This window comes from Megalops cyprinoides, chromosome 3 (assembly GCF_013368585.1).
Source record: "Megalops cyprinoides isolate fMegCyp1 chromosome 3, fMegCyp1.pri, whole genome shotgun sequence".
NCBI classification, from domain to species: Eukaryota; Metazoa; Chordata; class Actinopteri; order Elopiformes; family Megalopidae; genus Megalops; species Megalops cyprinoides.
The window spans coordinates 42,266,104-42,282,855 of record NC_050585.1 but is presented as its reverse complement, the minus strand read 5'-3'; the positions used below and the strand labels follow the sequence as shown (position 1 = coordinate 42,282,855).

At 44.6% G+C, this 16,752-nt stretch overlaps 1 protein-coding gene across 4 annotated transcripts in view; it reads right to left on the bottom strand.

The window, feature by feature from the left end:
* Positions 1-16,752, bottom strand: part of LOC118774858 (transcription factor COE1-like) — a 142,981-nt gene extending 126,229 nt beyond the window's left edge. For 2 of the 4 annotated variants that reach the window (XM_036524408.1, XM_036524409.1), the window contains exons 1-6: positions 16,209-16,750; positions 15,165-15,321; positions 13,950-14,013; positions 12,484-12,539; positions 4,438-4,511; positions 473-541 (exon numbers count right to left, since the gene is read on the bottom strand). In XM_036524408.1, coding sequence (XP_036380301.1) covers positions 473-541; positions 4,438-4,511; positions 12,484-12,539; positions 13,950-14,013; positions 15,165-15,321; positions 16,209-16,342 — 554 coding nt within the window. In that variant the 5' untranslated portion in view covers positions 16,343-16,750. Of the gene's footprint in view, positions 1-472; positions 542-4,437; positions 4,512-12,483; positions 12,540-13,949; positions 14,014-15,164; positions 15,322-16,208 lie in introns of all 4 variants that reach the window. The other 2 variants (XM_036524410.1, XM_036524407.1) reach the window with 2 other exon arrangements.

Here is a 16,752-nt window from a genome sequence, read left to right as displayed (position 1 = left end):
TCCCCTTCACCACGCCCTCCAAATCTCAGACACTGCTGCCACTTTGGGTCAGCTTGGTTTCATGGCGTCGTTTCACTCATCTCATCAGCACAAGCATCAGTGCATACAAGCCCCGAACAAACACTCACAATCTTTGCTCCACAATTACAGTACCACAGGGAAGAAAAACAAGAAGAGGTCTTCACTCGCCCACAGGAACTGAGCGTCATGCATAAGCAGGACAGTCTGAACATCGCTGCCCCGGAGTGCATTTCTCCAGAGACAACGGCACACACCAGGGCGGGCGCAGGACCAACAGACGACACCCTCGGATGCCCCCAGATTAGGCCCGTCCCACTCCACACACACACACTCCACCCACTCTTACACCAGTCACCACAGTGGCCAGTCGATGACATCACAGAGCTGAGGTGGTGATATCATGGCCCACTCATAACGAGGCGGCGCAGATCCAGAGGGGGAGGGGTCTTACCTGTCGATGATGACGGGGTCAGAGGGCGTCTCGTTGCGGTTCCCACAGCTCTTCTTGTCGCAGCAGCGGCTGGGTGGGAGGGATGGAGGGGAGGAGGAGAAAAAGGAGAGAGCCGTTAAACAGAGTGCCTCTCTCCATAGATCAGCCCTGTGCTAGCACCGTTACAGCACCATCAGACAGCACCTGGCCTGGCTCCGGATGAGTGATGCAACGCGCACATATGGGCTGATTATGACATCACAAAGGTAGCAGGCCCAGAAGACAGGCTGCTGCCGACAGGGACAGGTGTGCCGCGGAGAGGCCAGGGGGCGGGGTTATTCTTCCCCTGACATCACCTGAGGCAGGTAACCAGCCCCCCCCAACTCATCCCCCACCTCCCTTCTTTCTGTAAAACGCAGGCTCACCCGACACCCCCCTCAGATCTGGACAAAGGGAGAGGAGAGGAGAGGAGAGGGGGCAGGGGTGCAGGGGAGAGGGGGATGGGGGGGGGTGCGGCTCACGTTTCGTGCACAGATGGTGGAGGGGCATGAATCGAGCGGGGGGATCGACGCTGTCACATAAAACCGTCTGCATTGTTTCACTCCAGCAGGAGCCCAGCTCCACTGACCTCTGCATATGGATCCTCTCTCTGCGTTATCTCAGCCTCCTCTCTCCCTCTCTCTCTCTCTCTGTCTCTCCTCTTCCCCTCTACCTCACTCACCCTACTCTTACTTTTCCCTTGGTGCTCCCTACCATAAATAATACAACCCTGAAATTCATCACTGATTGGTAGGATGTGTAACCTACTGAGTGTACTCCATATTGTGTGTATAATACAGCCTGCATAACATCTACAATATGCATTATGTGTAATATCTGCCACATAAATATATAGCATGTGTGAAATATGTAGCATGTGTTATACGCAATGTGTACATGATCCACATAATACTTAGCATATTGTCTATAATGAATAGTTTTTTTATGTGACACGTAGTGTGTTGCAATGGATAGCATAAGTGTAATGTGTCTTATTACACATATATATGCACACATACTTGTAATGTAACGCATATAACACATATAGTAACTTGAGTATAGTAAGTAGCATGTGAATAATGTGACAAAGGATACTGTGTTTTACATAATGCCTGTATGATGCATAGCCAATATGTATGTATGAATGAAGTGTTGTCTTTAGTAGGAAGACACACTGGGTATGTGAGTCACAGATCAAACCCCCCTTGCCCTCAATTCCTGGTTCTCCTCCGAACCTAGATCCTGACTGCCGTGTGGAGGCAGGTGCAGGACCCTGGAGTTTAGAGCGGATCCTCGATGCTCTGGGAGGATGGCTCCTTAGCAACTGTGACCTGAGTAGCTCCGCCTCCTGTGTTCCGCGGTTCTTTCACAAGCGGGTTGAAGTGAGACCCCGCTGGCTCAGGAAGCGAAGGGACTGGGGTAGCTGGTGGGTTGAGGGAGTTGGGAGAGGGAGGGCTGCTGTGATTTTGGCACCTTTTAATAATCCAATCATCAGGCTGCTCCCATGGGGAGGCGGGCTCCTCTCCCACCCCTACTGACCAATGAAAATTATGCTAATTAGTACATGCGTACATGCGTCCATCAGCTTTTCTCTGTAACCCTTTTTCCTGTTAATTTTCGACTCTGCTGTCCCACAGGACATGCAAGGAAGTCACATCTTTAATCTCGACACTTTCTTCCTGTGAAAGCTTTGGAAGAAAATTAAATCTAAATTGCTTCGTGTAATTACCCGGATGTGGTGATTCCTGTTACCAGGAGGGTGTGACTGCTGTTCTAACCTGTTAACCTGCGCTTTTTATAGACGCAAATGCATTTTGACTAATTATTACCACCTACCGCTCAAAACCTCCCCCTGGGCCTAACTGATATTAGAGTGGATCAAAATAAAAAATGAGTTTCGGTATACTTCACTGGCATTTATACAGGCGTTCCACCCGTATACACCTGAAACCGACTTCAAACAAAATCTGTCTTCTGAAAAGTGTTTGAAAGCCTTTCCAGTCTGTGCCCCAGTGTTTGAAAATAAAAGGCTTTTGCTTTCTCTCCCATGGTCACAAGCTGGCTTGGCACCATATGGCTAATGGTAGCGCGCCGCAATTAGCAGCTCTGATTAATGGTGAACAGACTCATTTTGAGCTTATAATTGAGGCAGTGTTTGAACCCCCCCCCCCCCCCCCCCCCCCCCAGTGCAGAATCAGCACCTCCCCATCCATAGAACAGGCGGAGGGAGGGGAGGGGGAGGGGGGGAGCTGTACGGGCACCCAAACATGGCATCTGAAGGGAGAGGGGGAGGGGGCTCAATCTCTCTCTGTCTCTCTGTTTCTCTCTTTTTCTATCACACAGGCTTTCTCTATCAGTCTCTGTTGTCTCGACAACTGCTACGAAAGTGGAAAGAAAGGAAAGAGTTTCAGGAATACTTGTGAGGATGGCGTGGTGCTTGGTTAGCACCAAAAGGTCACAGGTTCGATACACAGGTGTGTTCTCTGCTGTCTTGCTATTCAGCAAGATATTTAACCTCAACCACTTCAGCAGATATAATGTATAAATGGATAAAAAAGTAAGCTGAAGGTGGGGATGCATGAAGGCCTTGGTTTAGACTGCAGCCATACCTAATGCTGTTCTCTTCCTACAGCATTATTATGTGTGCATAATTATGTGTGCGTGTATGTATGTGTGTGTGCACATGTATGCATGGGTGTGTGTGTGCATGTGTCTATGTGTGTGTGTGTGTGTACGTGCACATGTGTGTTTCTCCCTGATCACTTGCACATATTTCATTGTCACATCGCAATGCAACGCGCATTTGTTACCTTCAGAATAACAAGCAAATTCGACGTGAGTAATGAGTTTACGCTTGTCCTAATTAACCAAGCATGAGCTCCATATTTTTAGGAGAAAAACTGTTCAAATGTTCCGTGGAGGTCCTAAAAATAGATGTGAGCCTCTCCTCACAACCCAGTTTTAAGCAGGAGGAATTCATCTTTTTATTTTAATTAAAGGTACAGCTCTTGATGGCGACTCGTCCTCTCCTCCTGCTTTTTCATCTCTTACCCTGACGTTCCTCTTCCTCTTTCATTGGGGGGGGGGGTGCTTGGCACAGGGGGTGACCTGCTTATCGGCAGTTGGAGGGCTGGGATTGTGTGACAGTTGCAGTGGACGCCGTACTGTGGCGCACCGCCCTCAGTTTGAAGCCAAAGGTAGACATCTTTAACATGGGAACTTTGGGGATTTTACAGCCCCAGTCCTCCCTCAGTAAACACTGCCAGCTGAAGTCAGTGAGCTGGCATTTTCTGCTAGGTTTCTGAGTGCCACATTCTTTCTGTATTTGTCTCCAGGAGAACACTGTCCTTTAATCGGGACACAAAGGAAATTCTGGAGGGCCTGGATCCATGGAGTTTAGAAGCGCCCGACTCAGCATGAGCGCTGAAAACAGGGGACCGAGACTGGACCAGACACAAACAGACGAGCTGGAGACTCGGAGTGCGTTTTAATCTGGTTCCACTCCTCTGTATGTTACCCAGCTGGAACTGCTGCCAGTGAAGACCATCAGACAGGAGTGAAAGGCAGCGAGAATTCAATCTAATCACTGCGGTGCTTTGTCCTTACATTTTTCTTTATTGTTGTGCAATATATTTTTACGAATGTCAACGACTGCCAAACTCATGGTGATGTGTACATTTTTTAAAGCAACAAAGTTGCTCGAGTAAGTTTATCAAAGTTAAATTGGAAAGTGGCACAGCAGTTAGATTGTATGCTGTCCATAGTGGACACCAAGGAAATGCGTGCGTGTGTGTGTGTGTATGTGTGGTGTTTGTGTGTAGCATACACAGAGGCAGCAGATATCCTGAGGCTCTCACTACACATGAGGCTCCTGAAATGCAGGGCACTGCAGCAGGGACACTCCTGCCTTGTCACAGACCCGAGAGGAAAGCCAAGCTGTGTCTTACCTGCACATGATCTCATGTGTCAGCAATACCCGGCACATTTCAGGGTTCTTGTCTTGACCTTCATATATAATTGCCTATAAAAGAGGGGAAAAAGGAATCTATTAGTTTTAATTTTATCATTCCTTTGATCAGCGGCCAACCTTGTCCAACGTGACTGAAACTAGCTACACATAAAATTCTCAGAGCTGGGTCAGCACTGGACAATTTGTGTTGCAATCCAGGTTTGGTGACTATGCTCACAGATGTTTGTCCACTACTCCACACCATAGCCCTCTTCAGCTTCACATCCAGCACCATACAGAGTGGTACTCATACATTATCAACATTTTATCAGATTATCACAGCACAACTTTCAAATTGGAACTGAATTTCATTTTTACACGCTCTGTAAAAAAGTCTGTAAGTATTCATTAAACAAATCCAGGGAAAAGTGTTTGACTGCGTGTTCTAAGCTCATTACTAACTCATTCCATGGGCCCCTCTCCAGCTCTCTGTCCTTTGGCCAAACTGATGGAAATATCACTTCCTGGTCTGTTGGGAGATCGGTGATGGGGGTGCGCTAAAGATTGTGAGGCAGCTGTGAGCCACACGCTGAGAGCTGGGGGGTAAATGCATGGTCTTAAAACAAAAAAGTGAAATGTAATCAGCACCAAATTAACAAACTGGGGCAGAAACGACCACCCTCCTCACCATACTGACCGCAGACCATACACATCTGAACCGCAGAAGAATCACAAAAAACCCAAACCCTGCCCCCCACTGCCTCCACCACTGCACACACGCACACACACATGCGTGCGCGCACACACACACACACGTACACACACACACACACCCCACACACCATGCAAACACACACATATCCCAAACACCAGGCACACACACGCACACACATGCACACACACACACACCACACACACTCACTCACTCGTGACCCCTCCATCCCTCTCACAGTAGCTCCGTCTTAAAGAACAGATTCCCGCTTGAGTAAGGTCATGCACAGAGGCACCCCCTGAGAGCTTAATGATGTATTTACTGGGCCTGGCAGGGAGGCGGTCTGGTGAATGGCCGCAATGTGCCGCAGGAGTCCGAGAGAGATGGGTTCAAAGTTTCTGGCCGAGGGCGACCGGCCCGGAGAGCCCTGGCCGCGGGCGGGGTGCGGAATATTACGCAGAGGAAAAATAAATCACTCCAGAAAAAAGGGGCTACAGTGAGTGGCGCTGTCCCACAGGCTGAGGTGGTGCGTCAGATGGAGGGCCCTTGCGAGGCTCAGCCAAACCCTCCGTTATCGTGGGCTCTGCTCCGTTCCTCTGCCCGTGGAGAAACTCTGGCGCGCTCACAGTTACTCCAAGAAAAACGGCGGAGCTGCCGGGAATTGACACACAAAATCTTTGTATCCCATTTATTTTTTTCTGCCAAAAAATCGAAAAAAAAAAAAAACAGAATTCTATGGAGCCGCACATTTAGCCAGTGGGTGGTTGTTGGGGGACACAACTCAGGAGTCGTAGGCCTGACGACAGCCAGTAGGGGTCACTGTAGTTCTGTGGAGGAAAAACCACCACCGCAGATGTGCTTACATTTCACCAAGGACTACAATCCCATCCTTCTGTTGTTTAAAATGTGGACGGTAATGAAAATAAACTTCTATAAGCACTGGCCAGACCACAAGTGATTCGTTCACGGCATGGGACGAACCTTTGCAATCTGGACTCGCGAACGCTGACTCAAAAATAAAGAGAGGTGCACAGATATTTAGCCACAGGACTGCAAATCACTACAGGAATGTTGTCCTTACTCTTCCTGTAAAAGTATGCAGTGTTATATTCCCACCCTCCTCTCAGAGCTTAAACTCAACTCACACCTCAGAGCCCTTGCACTTTTCTCCCTTTCAGCAGAAAGTGAGGGAGAGGCTCGCTCACGGCTCAGACTCTGTGCTTTTTGACACACTTCTGTTCTTTTGTGCCGGAAGTCACTCTGGATAAGAGCTTCTGCCAAATGAATGTAATAGTAATGTAATGTAACGTAATGGATTTTAATGTAATGTAATGTAATGTAGGAGGGATGAAGTGTATGCGCATCCACACTGAATCCACTCCTTCGGCTCTGATGGCTCCGCACCAGTGACTGCGCACGGCGGTCGTGCGGCAGGAGGAAGGGGGTGGCCGAGCAGTTGGGCTGCCAGACTGCAGCGTAGCGAGCCATCTGGCCCAGCGTTCCCGCCCCTTCCAAAAACCCCGGCTTTGTTTTTGCCCTCCTATTCCAAACAACACGTTTTCCTCGCAGTGCAAATCCCTTGCTTTCCCCAAACATACACAGTCTCATATTTCCTGCACAAAGCTGCCTTCCCATCAGCCCCTTCTCTACCCACTCAAATTCCCTGAATACTACCATATTCCCATTAGCCCTCTCTTTACCCACAATGCTCCAGAGAGGGAGTAAAGCACAGCTATTCAACCAATCATACGCCAACAATAATGTGCTCCAACTAACAAACCCGCACTGCCTTAAATTTGTCTAGACGTGGAGAAATGCAAAGTTATAGAGTGAAAAACAACAAAACAAAAAAAATGAGAAATCAACCATTTCCATAGGGCCTTAGCCATACAGGTGTTTCTCAAAGATGCAAAATGGTGATAGCCTGCTTCTTTTTTTGTCACTGCTGCGGTGGCCATGTCTGGGACACTAGCTCTGTTTGCTTGGTTTCATTTTGAGAAAATAAGGGCCAAGGTCGTCTAAACCACAACCACATGCATCACTGTCTGCAGACCTACAGCTCAGAGCTGGTTCCAGTCTGGCCACGTCTGTCTGACAAGAGTAACCCCAGCGCCTTGTGAAAAAAAAAATAGAGAACATGATATTTCCTGCATATATGTGTTTTTTGCAATATTGAGTTCAGAAGTTCAACGAGATTGTTACATGCTAGAAGTGATATAATTTTTGCAATATTAATTTTCTTGCTTATTTCCAATTTTTCTAACAATCACTGACATTTTTCTTGTATTTGTAAATTTGTCATTTTATTTATTTAGTTATTTTAAACGGGGGGTGAAGCAACACAGCCATACAACAAGAACCAACCCAATACTATATGTAAAAACACCATCTGACAAAACTGCACTGAAAATAATGAAAATAGAGGGAAGAAGAAGTCATCCCAGCACACGGTGAATGCAATTTACCCACAGACTGAGTTGACAGTAGGTAACACTGACAAATACGTAGCTTGTCAATCTTGCCCTAGTTCTGAAACAGTATCAAGTGGAGTGGTGGGCCCTCTCCACAGAGCAACAGCTCCTTTCCAAATCTTTCAATCACAATCACACCGCAGCAAAGACTGAGGTCCCACAGTGCTCCCAGACTCCTGCACATCTCAGTCATCAGACCCTGTCCGTCATCTCATTTAAAACCTCTCTAAGCTCACGCCGGATAACTCGTCAGAAATAAGTACACCCGCAAAAGCAGCTCCATTTTAAAAGTAACACCACAGAGCTGAGTGTGATCGTCAAACGCAGCCGGAAAAAAGTTTGAAAATCCGAGAGGCCACAAACAGCAAAGCACAGGTTAAACTGACAGTCCTACCGGAGGGTAAAAAAAAAAAAAAGAGAGACCATGATGTATTCTTAGCTTCTGTTTCGATCAAGCTTAAAACTGAGTTGCCAAGAGACACTAGTGTTTTTCCTCATTAGGAGACAGCAGTGTTGGTAAGCCAGGGCATCTTTCCCAGATTGTCTCTAACTGTGTTAAAGCAACCTGCCTCATACTGAAATATCTGAGTGAAGACAGAGTTCTATTCACCTACTATCCTGCTTCAGCAGAATCTATAAACGGGCAGAGACGACAGGAAATGTCAAATATAGGAGATATATATCACGTTGTGCATTTTGTTTAGATTGGTAAAGTGGTTCTGGGCTGGTGTGTAAGCGTTATATAAATAGAGTCTCAAATCCAGCTATCAGATAAATAGTGGGAAACTTACTATACAAGAAGCCCTCTATGGAAACTAATGAGGGACTGCTGTTTATTTGGGAGGAGGCTTTTAAAAACAGTTTACCACTTCGCTAATGGCCGTAAAGCACGCTTTGCATGCTGGAGAGCTCTCGGTCGGAGTCCACGGCACTCTCTGAACCCCAGCCGCCCTCCTGAATCTTAACCGGTGAAACATGCCTAACGCCCAGCGTCTCGCTGAACAGCGCGCCGAGGCGCTGATATAATACATATTTCATTTCCGCAGAAGTAACTTTTTTCATATTTCGCCCCGCAGTTGTCTTCAGCTGGCGTGATGTGACGGCTGAATCTGAAGCATGTAAACAAGTTGCTATAAATACATGAAAACGCACTTCCCTTTTTGTTTCCGTCATCTGCGCGCGTGTCACCGGGAGTGCGACTGCCTTTCTTCTCGGCCGCGCCGCTGCTTTAAAAAAAAAAAGGTGTCGCGATTGCCTCTCGCTCGCTTTTGTCCCCCCCCCCCCCTGCTCAGCTGTTCCGGCGCCGAAAACCGAGGGGTGAGAGAGGCTCGCTTTTCTGCGCCGTCTTCATCAGACCTGTCAGTCGCTGGAGTCGCTGATCACAGATAACGGCTGTCAGACCGACACCCGGGGCCTCTCGCGCCGTGCGCCACTTCTCTCTCTCTCTCCCTCTTTCTCTCTCACTGCACAACCTTGTCACGCAGAAAACAGCGCCGTGCAATGCTGAAGCGATCGTTACTTACCGCTACTATAACAGTTATTATTATTATCGTAATTATAATCGCCATCTGCGTTGTTATTGGTTGCCCTTTACAGCTCGTGATAAAAGGAAAACAACGTGGCAAAAATGTGGTAACATTACAACGTTAAATTGAAATTGCCTGAACTTTCCCCAGAGAATGTTGCTTGTTACACAGAAACTATTATTAGAAGTAGAGTATTAGTAGTAGCAGCAGTGGTGTATCGTTACTGTTGCTCTTGTGGGTTTTATATTATTTAATTATTATTCTTAGCTGTAGCAGCGGTAGTGACCCCGACGGAGCAGCTCAGTAGTGCTGTGGGCGGTTTGTGGGGAGAGACGGTAATTATTACGGCTTTTATTTACTTCTGGAGAGGTTTGGACGGCGTTGGTGTGAGGATTAGACTCTGTGGTTTACGGCTGTGACTTCGCTTAATACGCACTGTGTGTTTCTGATCCTGTCGCGGTGCATCGGGGGCCGCGTGCAGCTCATCATCAAGGTTTAAATCACGAACAGTGTGCTTAGCTTCAGTTCCATATGCCCCGGCGACACAGTAGAAAAAAACAAACCTTTTGAAAGTAAAGCAACGTATTTCATTGTACTGATATTGTACAGTTACTCTAATTTGTAGGCGAATTGAGTTATGTAGGCTATCAAAGGAAACCTCCGTGTTGAAACACCAAGTGACAAGACACCTGCAGTTGTCCGTCACGCGACAATCCCGATTATCGTCTGCAATACTGCAATCAGTAACATTAATGATGGGGCTGGATGTGGTCAGCAAATAAAGGCAGCTGCACAAGGCCCTCTCTTTCTGTCGCCTGCAGTTACGGGACGTTCCCATCCCTCCGTCTGACACAAACGTTCTGCCAGCCTGCCCTCAACGTTGCCGAACTCATCCTCCTCCCCGCCACTCCCCGCCGTGTCATTAACAGGTATTCCAGGACACTGCTGCGGTGGAAAGCAATACCCCGTATATCAAAGGGAGGAGAAATGTGCTCCTTTCGCGTCTCTGACAGGGTTAAAAAAAAAAAAAAAGATCATTGAAATAAGCCAGCAAGACTAAAACCAGCCTGCCCCCGAGTCCTCGTATTTATATCGGTGTATGAAAGACACGGACCTAGTGCGTGGTGTCCTTCAACTCAAAGTCATTTATCTAGCACCCAAAAAGAAAAGGAGAAACTACTGAATCGCAAAGACTGAACATTTATTGACTTCAATTTTGACGCAAAGCTGACGATTGCTTAGGGAGCGCGCAAAAAAGAACGCGCGGGACATGACGACTTCCCTTATACTTGAAACTTGCATCCAGGCACTGCACTTGTACTTGCACTGTAAGCGTTCGAGCCGTATAGCGAAGTTTTTGTAGCTCACTAAATAAGCAACAATTGTGTAATTACACAAAGAATCATCTGATTTGCTTTAGAATTAAAGTAAACAAATCTCCTTGCTTTGCACTTCAGAGTTTGCTATCTCGCGCCGTGCGCCACTTCTCTCTCTCTCTCCCTCTTTCTCTCTCACTGCACAACCTTGTCACGCAGAAAACAGCGCCGTGCAATGCTGAAGCGATATTATTATTGCAAAGTTTTGCCTTTTGAGCACCTGTCCTTTTTTCACCGTCTTGCATACTCTGATCCAACTTCCAAAAATTATGTTTAGACCTAATGGGATTTAACCCAAACTGCCCTTTGCCTGTAGGGTGTGCTGTATAATTACTGTTATTATTATTTGCTTGACTTAAAACTTATCCTGGACAAATTTTGCGACTTATACGTTATTCAAATTTAAGCAGCCAGGCAGGTTAAGCACCTTGCTCAAGAATACAACATCAGTAGCTTTCTGGTCTAAAGTATGAATCCAGCTCCCACACCACTGTGAAGACATATCACATTTAACCATACACCCGCTCAAAATGACTTGCCTTGTGGTCTTTCATAACCGACAGTGAATGAACAAATTACACCCACTAATGAATAAATGCGTTAAATCCTCTCCACCAAACGCCTGATTTACGGCACACGCACAGGGCCCCAGTGACAGGGGGAAATTAAAAAAAAGTTCACACGGAATATGATGCAATGACGCACCGAGTCGTCATACACCGGGGCTCAATTCTCCAGAGGGCCACTTCAGACTTTCCCCTTGATGCTCGCGCCGAGGCACAACACACCCTCCCTGGCTCGTTTACAGCGCACGATTCGCTAAGTGTCAACAGCCTGGCACATGCTCCGTTACCCTTACAGATTCCCGACGCTATACGGCACAAACTAATCACCCCGCCTCCAGCAGCACGCCTTCTCCGAGGGGCTAGGATACACATCCGCCCGCTCACGGGTCACACCCAAAGGCCAGGGAACAGGGCTCACTCAGCACTGTCGCGGTCTGCTGTGGTGCTCTACTAATTCCACCAATCTCTGCTGTTGTAAACTGGGCCTAAATGTTGCAAAACAAATCTGTGAGGCCGAACGCCCAGATGTTAGGCATTCAGGCTTGAGTATCAAGAATGTTTCCAGCACCATCCAGTGTTATTAATAAATAAAAATAGGGCTACAATTTGACTGATGTTTTTATCCTCCTTAACACTGGCTGAAAAAACTTTACACTCCTGACTGCCTTCTGACTGTTGTGAAATTGGACTGAATGCCTGTAAAGTGCTGATTAAACCGAAGGTACAATACACCCCCCCTCCCCTACACAACACACACACACACACACATAGACAGACACAAGAGAAAGCATCTCAGCACAGACACTTGAATGGAGACCTTTGTGGGATAGCTGAGAGTCACCACAAGGTTATCAGCTCTGCCAGAATCAGGGGACATGTGCGAACAACGTGAACCCCCCCCCCCCCCCCCCCCACACACACACACACACACACAGTCTCTCTCTCCCTCATAAATACACACACACACACACACACTCTCTTTCCTTCTCTTCCACATACACGCATAGAATCTCTCTCTGCCATGTAAACACAGGCATACACTTTCTCTCCCTAACACACAGATTCTCACTTTCTCTCTCTCTCTCTCTCACGCACACACCCATACACACAAAGTCTATCACACATGCAGACAGTTGTTTACAAACAAGCTGACACAGACTCATACTCACATTCATACACACTCACATCTACAAACTCTCTCATTCAAATACACACACACACATATTAAGACTTTATGAAGACACACACACATTTTTGCACAAAAACTACATACTCCTACATACAGGTACAAACTCACATACTCATGCATGTCTTGTATGTAGTGGTTACTTGTGGTTTTGTTTTTGTCTTAATTTTTGGAAAGGTCTGTAAATTAGGATTGGAGAAACTGTACCTGTTTGGTCATAGAGTCGATGAGTCGCACATAAAAATCCTGCTCTGTCCTGATGCCTGCCAGAAAGCAGAGAAGAGTTCTCATTACACCATGATTTCACACACACACACACACACACACACACACACACACACACACACACACACACACACACACACACACACAGGGAATCTTAGAGGTGAATGGCAGGTTGACATGACAATATGGTCCTTACCAAAAAAACTTTAGACAGCTTCACCTCGCACACATTCCTCACTCACTGTGTTTGACTGACTAAGGATTCAGGGATTTTTATGTCTTGAATATAAATACTAGAATACATTTGGGAATGTAGCTTCTGACCTTCTGATTATTATTATTATTATTATTATTATTATTGCAAAGTAAAATTAGAGACTACAAACATCAAAATGTCACCAAATCGCACTGAATGAGTTGAGCGTGTATCTACAATTACTAAGCAAATTATTTGCTTCCATCACAGTTATTATCATAATCATGACCTCCATTATTCTGGTTATTGCTGTTACGACAATATCAGCAATGGCCAATGGTGATGGAACTCAAATAATTATTTTGTAAATAACACTTGCTTTTGTTTCTATTTACTTTCCGTCAAAGTTGATTTCATACAAGCACAAGATTTCTTCCGATAATGTGAACATCAAATGAAATAAACAATTAAGAAACAGGAGCAACCACTTTTTCTCTAAAATCTTCAGATTCTTGTCATGAAAATTAGGCTTGTTTTAGACGAGCCGGACCGTCCTAAGCCTGTGAGGTTCAATAATATGCTCAAACAATAAATCATTCAGGAGGCCGGCAAGTGAAACAAGATCCGTAGCTTCCGTACACGGAGCCTCGAAGCAGAAACGCTCACGTCAACCACGAGATCAAGAGACCCATCCAGGTGTAAAATTGCGCTGACTTTCACGGAGCAGTTGTTGTAACGTAGTAGTAGCAGCAGTAGTAGTTGTCAATTAAGTATTCAGTTAATTTCCCAAAACAGTTATTATTTTGTTTCCTATAAATAAAGATAGTTTAGATTGTAGACATTTTAGCTAGGCCGCCGGCGAGATAAAATTGATTCAAGGAAGCTGTCGAATTAAGTAGTCCTTTAATGCGGTTTTCAATTGTGTTTCTTTGGACTGTAGCCAGACATTTCCATTGTTGTCGTTATTTTTTTTAATTATTCACAATACCGCCAAAACGATCTATTATAAAATGGTATTAGTTTAAATGTTATAATTCGAAGCCTGATAGGCCTAACCACCGTTATTAAGCCTAATGCAGTGCTAAAATGGATGAACTAATTATCGATGCTGTTGTGTTTCTTTTATATATAGAAACGCATCAAAAAAAAAAAAATCATGTGCGGCCAGCAAATTGTCCAAGGCTTTCATGTGAAAATCAAACTCCGAAGTGTGAACGTTAAAACAGAAATGATTTCACCGCCAGACGCTTACCATTGCTGTACAGAAGTTGAAGTCTGTAGTGTATTCCATTGTTCGTCTTCTCGGCGCTGGTTTCCTGCACATAAACAGATTGCAGTAAGGGACATTGTAAACCAGTCTCCTCTATGGGCCATGTGAAAAAAATATGGATCTGATCAGAGACTTATCTGAAGTTATAAGTTAATGATACGACCTTTAGAGATCTTCTGTAGTACTTTTTTTTTACTTGATAAGGTATCGGATGTTCATTTTTGATTAAGACCTGGAGCTAAATGAACAAGACCGAGCTGTTTAACATGAATAAATGTTCCTCGTGCAGTTGAACAGCTGTAGCGCCAGTCCTGTAATTCTGCAGCGACTGCAGCGAATAAACCCGTTATTGACGGGTCCAGCCAGTACAAGGGATACACCTGAATCGTGGAGCCACTCGCAGCGAATCAGTAGCCAGCTGTAGCGTGATGAAAAAGCTAGTGGTTGGTGAAATAATTCCTTCATTGTGTTAAACATCGAATAAGTGCCATTAATTGATTACAGATACATTTTTGGACATCAGCTTAATCTGTTCACGTTTTTATAAGTAAAATAGACTGAAAAGGAGACAACGGAATCACAAGTAAACGAAAAAATATTTTCACTCATAACCTACTTTATACATGTATAGGCTACGTGTAGCAGTTTGACACGTATGATAATACAAACCCATGGTAGTGTTCAAATCGGGTGAAAACGTGAATCAATTTACATGCCTTGTTAAAAATATAATAAACTAGAAGGGAATCGAACGTATAACAGATGCTTTCAAAAAGAGCCAGGTGAATGCAATCTGTGCGTACAGCTAAAAATGCATACTGTCACGCCAAACTCATATGTTCTTTAAACAAATGTGAATTTGAAATTTTAGGTGTCATCGATACTATTTTAAGAATCAATATTTTATGGATAATTTCATTTTAAAAGTAGTGTATTAAAGCAGCCCGCTTTAAATTTAACATGTAAATGGTTTCATTTCAGTGTTTCAAAACTTCAAAAAGTGTGCAGTGTTGAAGAAATTTTCGTTTTTAAACCAATAAACAAATGGTGTAAAAAAGAAAAATCTCTTTAATTAAAAGGATGAATATAGTGGTAAGCGTGTACTCATGGCAGTTCATCCTGCGCATCGAAATTTAGTGCACAAGTTGACCCTAAAATCTCCCAAACTTGAAAGACGTTAATATTGAAATAACTCACCTTTTCTTTTTCAACAAAGCCGACGAAAGAAGTCCTTTCGATTTCCACCGGCTGCCCTTGTCTGTCGTACAGAGCCAAAACGAAGTGGAAGAAGTTGGACTTCCGCAGATTTGACGGCGGTTGCTTCTCAAAGTGCGCCCGGGCCAGACCCACTCCGCTGCGGCAGACAGGCAAGGATAAGTCGGCGTCAGGGTGGCAATACAGTATAAATGAACTTTTCGTGAGATACATATATATGTGTACGTATATATATATATATATATATATATATATATATATATATATATATATATATATATATATATATAATTCGGGTAACAGGCTTCCAAGGTATCATTTTAGTTGTAAATGTTATTTAATTTTGTTACCCTGCTTTTCAGTAAGCGTCTTTCTTAGAGTTATTCTCAGAGTGTAAGAGTTAAAACTTTTTTTCGCATCTTGGTGGAGTTATCTTTGAAATGCAACTAATTAGACAATTTAAATTGTGTTTATTTACATGAGTAATCCTCAACTCTCAAGTGTCACTATTATGAATAATTACAGACACTTCCTTTAATATATTAGTATTGTTTCAAGCGCTTCACACGCATGGCTTTTTGGCATATTACTGGTTTTCAACTCTTCAAGTCTTCATCTCATATGTTTACTTCATACGTATGCATACTTTATGTTTTTAAATTGGTCAAAAATGTGTCATCGTAATAATGACTACATTATTATTATTATTATTATTGTTATTGTTGTTGTTTCCCCTAGTTTAGTGCCATTGTGTTGTCGCGCTTCTTTACTTCTGAAAATCTTTCAAGGGACTGATTGTCGTCTTCACTTCAGAGCATCGCGAGTCGGGGTGCAAAATACGCCCGTACACTTTAACTGAAAACTTCTGAGAACACAGAGTGTAAAGTATGTATGTTAACGACATACATTGACGAATCTTTTTTTTTTTTTTTCGGAAACCTGCAAACAAGCTGCATATTAAGCGATGAGGAGTCGGCGTTCTTTGAGAGTCCTCGCGCGGAGCGGCGAATGCTGCCTCGGGCTTACCTTTGAGCGGCAGTGTTAGCATCCAGGACTCCGGCTCCTTGCATCCATGTTCGAACTGCGTTCATCCCGGATCCGATCGGCTCCTCTTTCATACTACTCCCACTCCTTTGAATACTCTCCTGAATCCCAAACATGAAAACAGATTCTTTCAGACTCCCTGGGTGTCTATTCCTCTGCTTTCGCGACCAGCTTTCCTCTGATCACGGGTAAATGCTTTACCGCGTGCGAACGAGTGTATTGTCTATCGGAAGATGCAGGTGCGTTTTCCTATGTCTTTTTCTTGGAAAAAAGGGGAAAGGAAGACAAAACAAAAAAAGCAAAAAACAAAAAAGTGTCAAAGAAACACAAGTTATCAGAATCCAGATTTCGCTGCAAAAAGCAGTTCAAATAAAAGCAACAAAATATGTCAACGCAACAACGAAACCCAAAAGCAGAAAAGCTCACTTGAGAGTAGACGACGTCCCTTCTGTATTAAGAGACTTCGTAAAAAAAGCTCTGATGTCAGTTTAAGAAACAATAGGATCAAGTAGAGCTTCCAGACTGT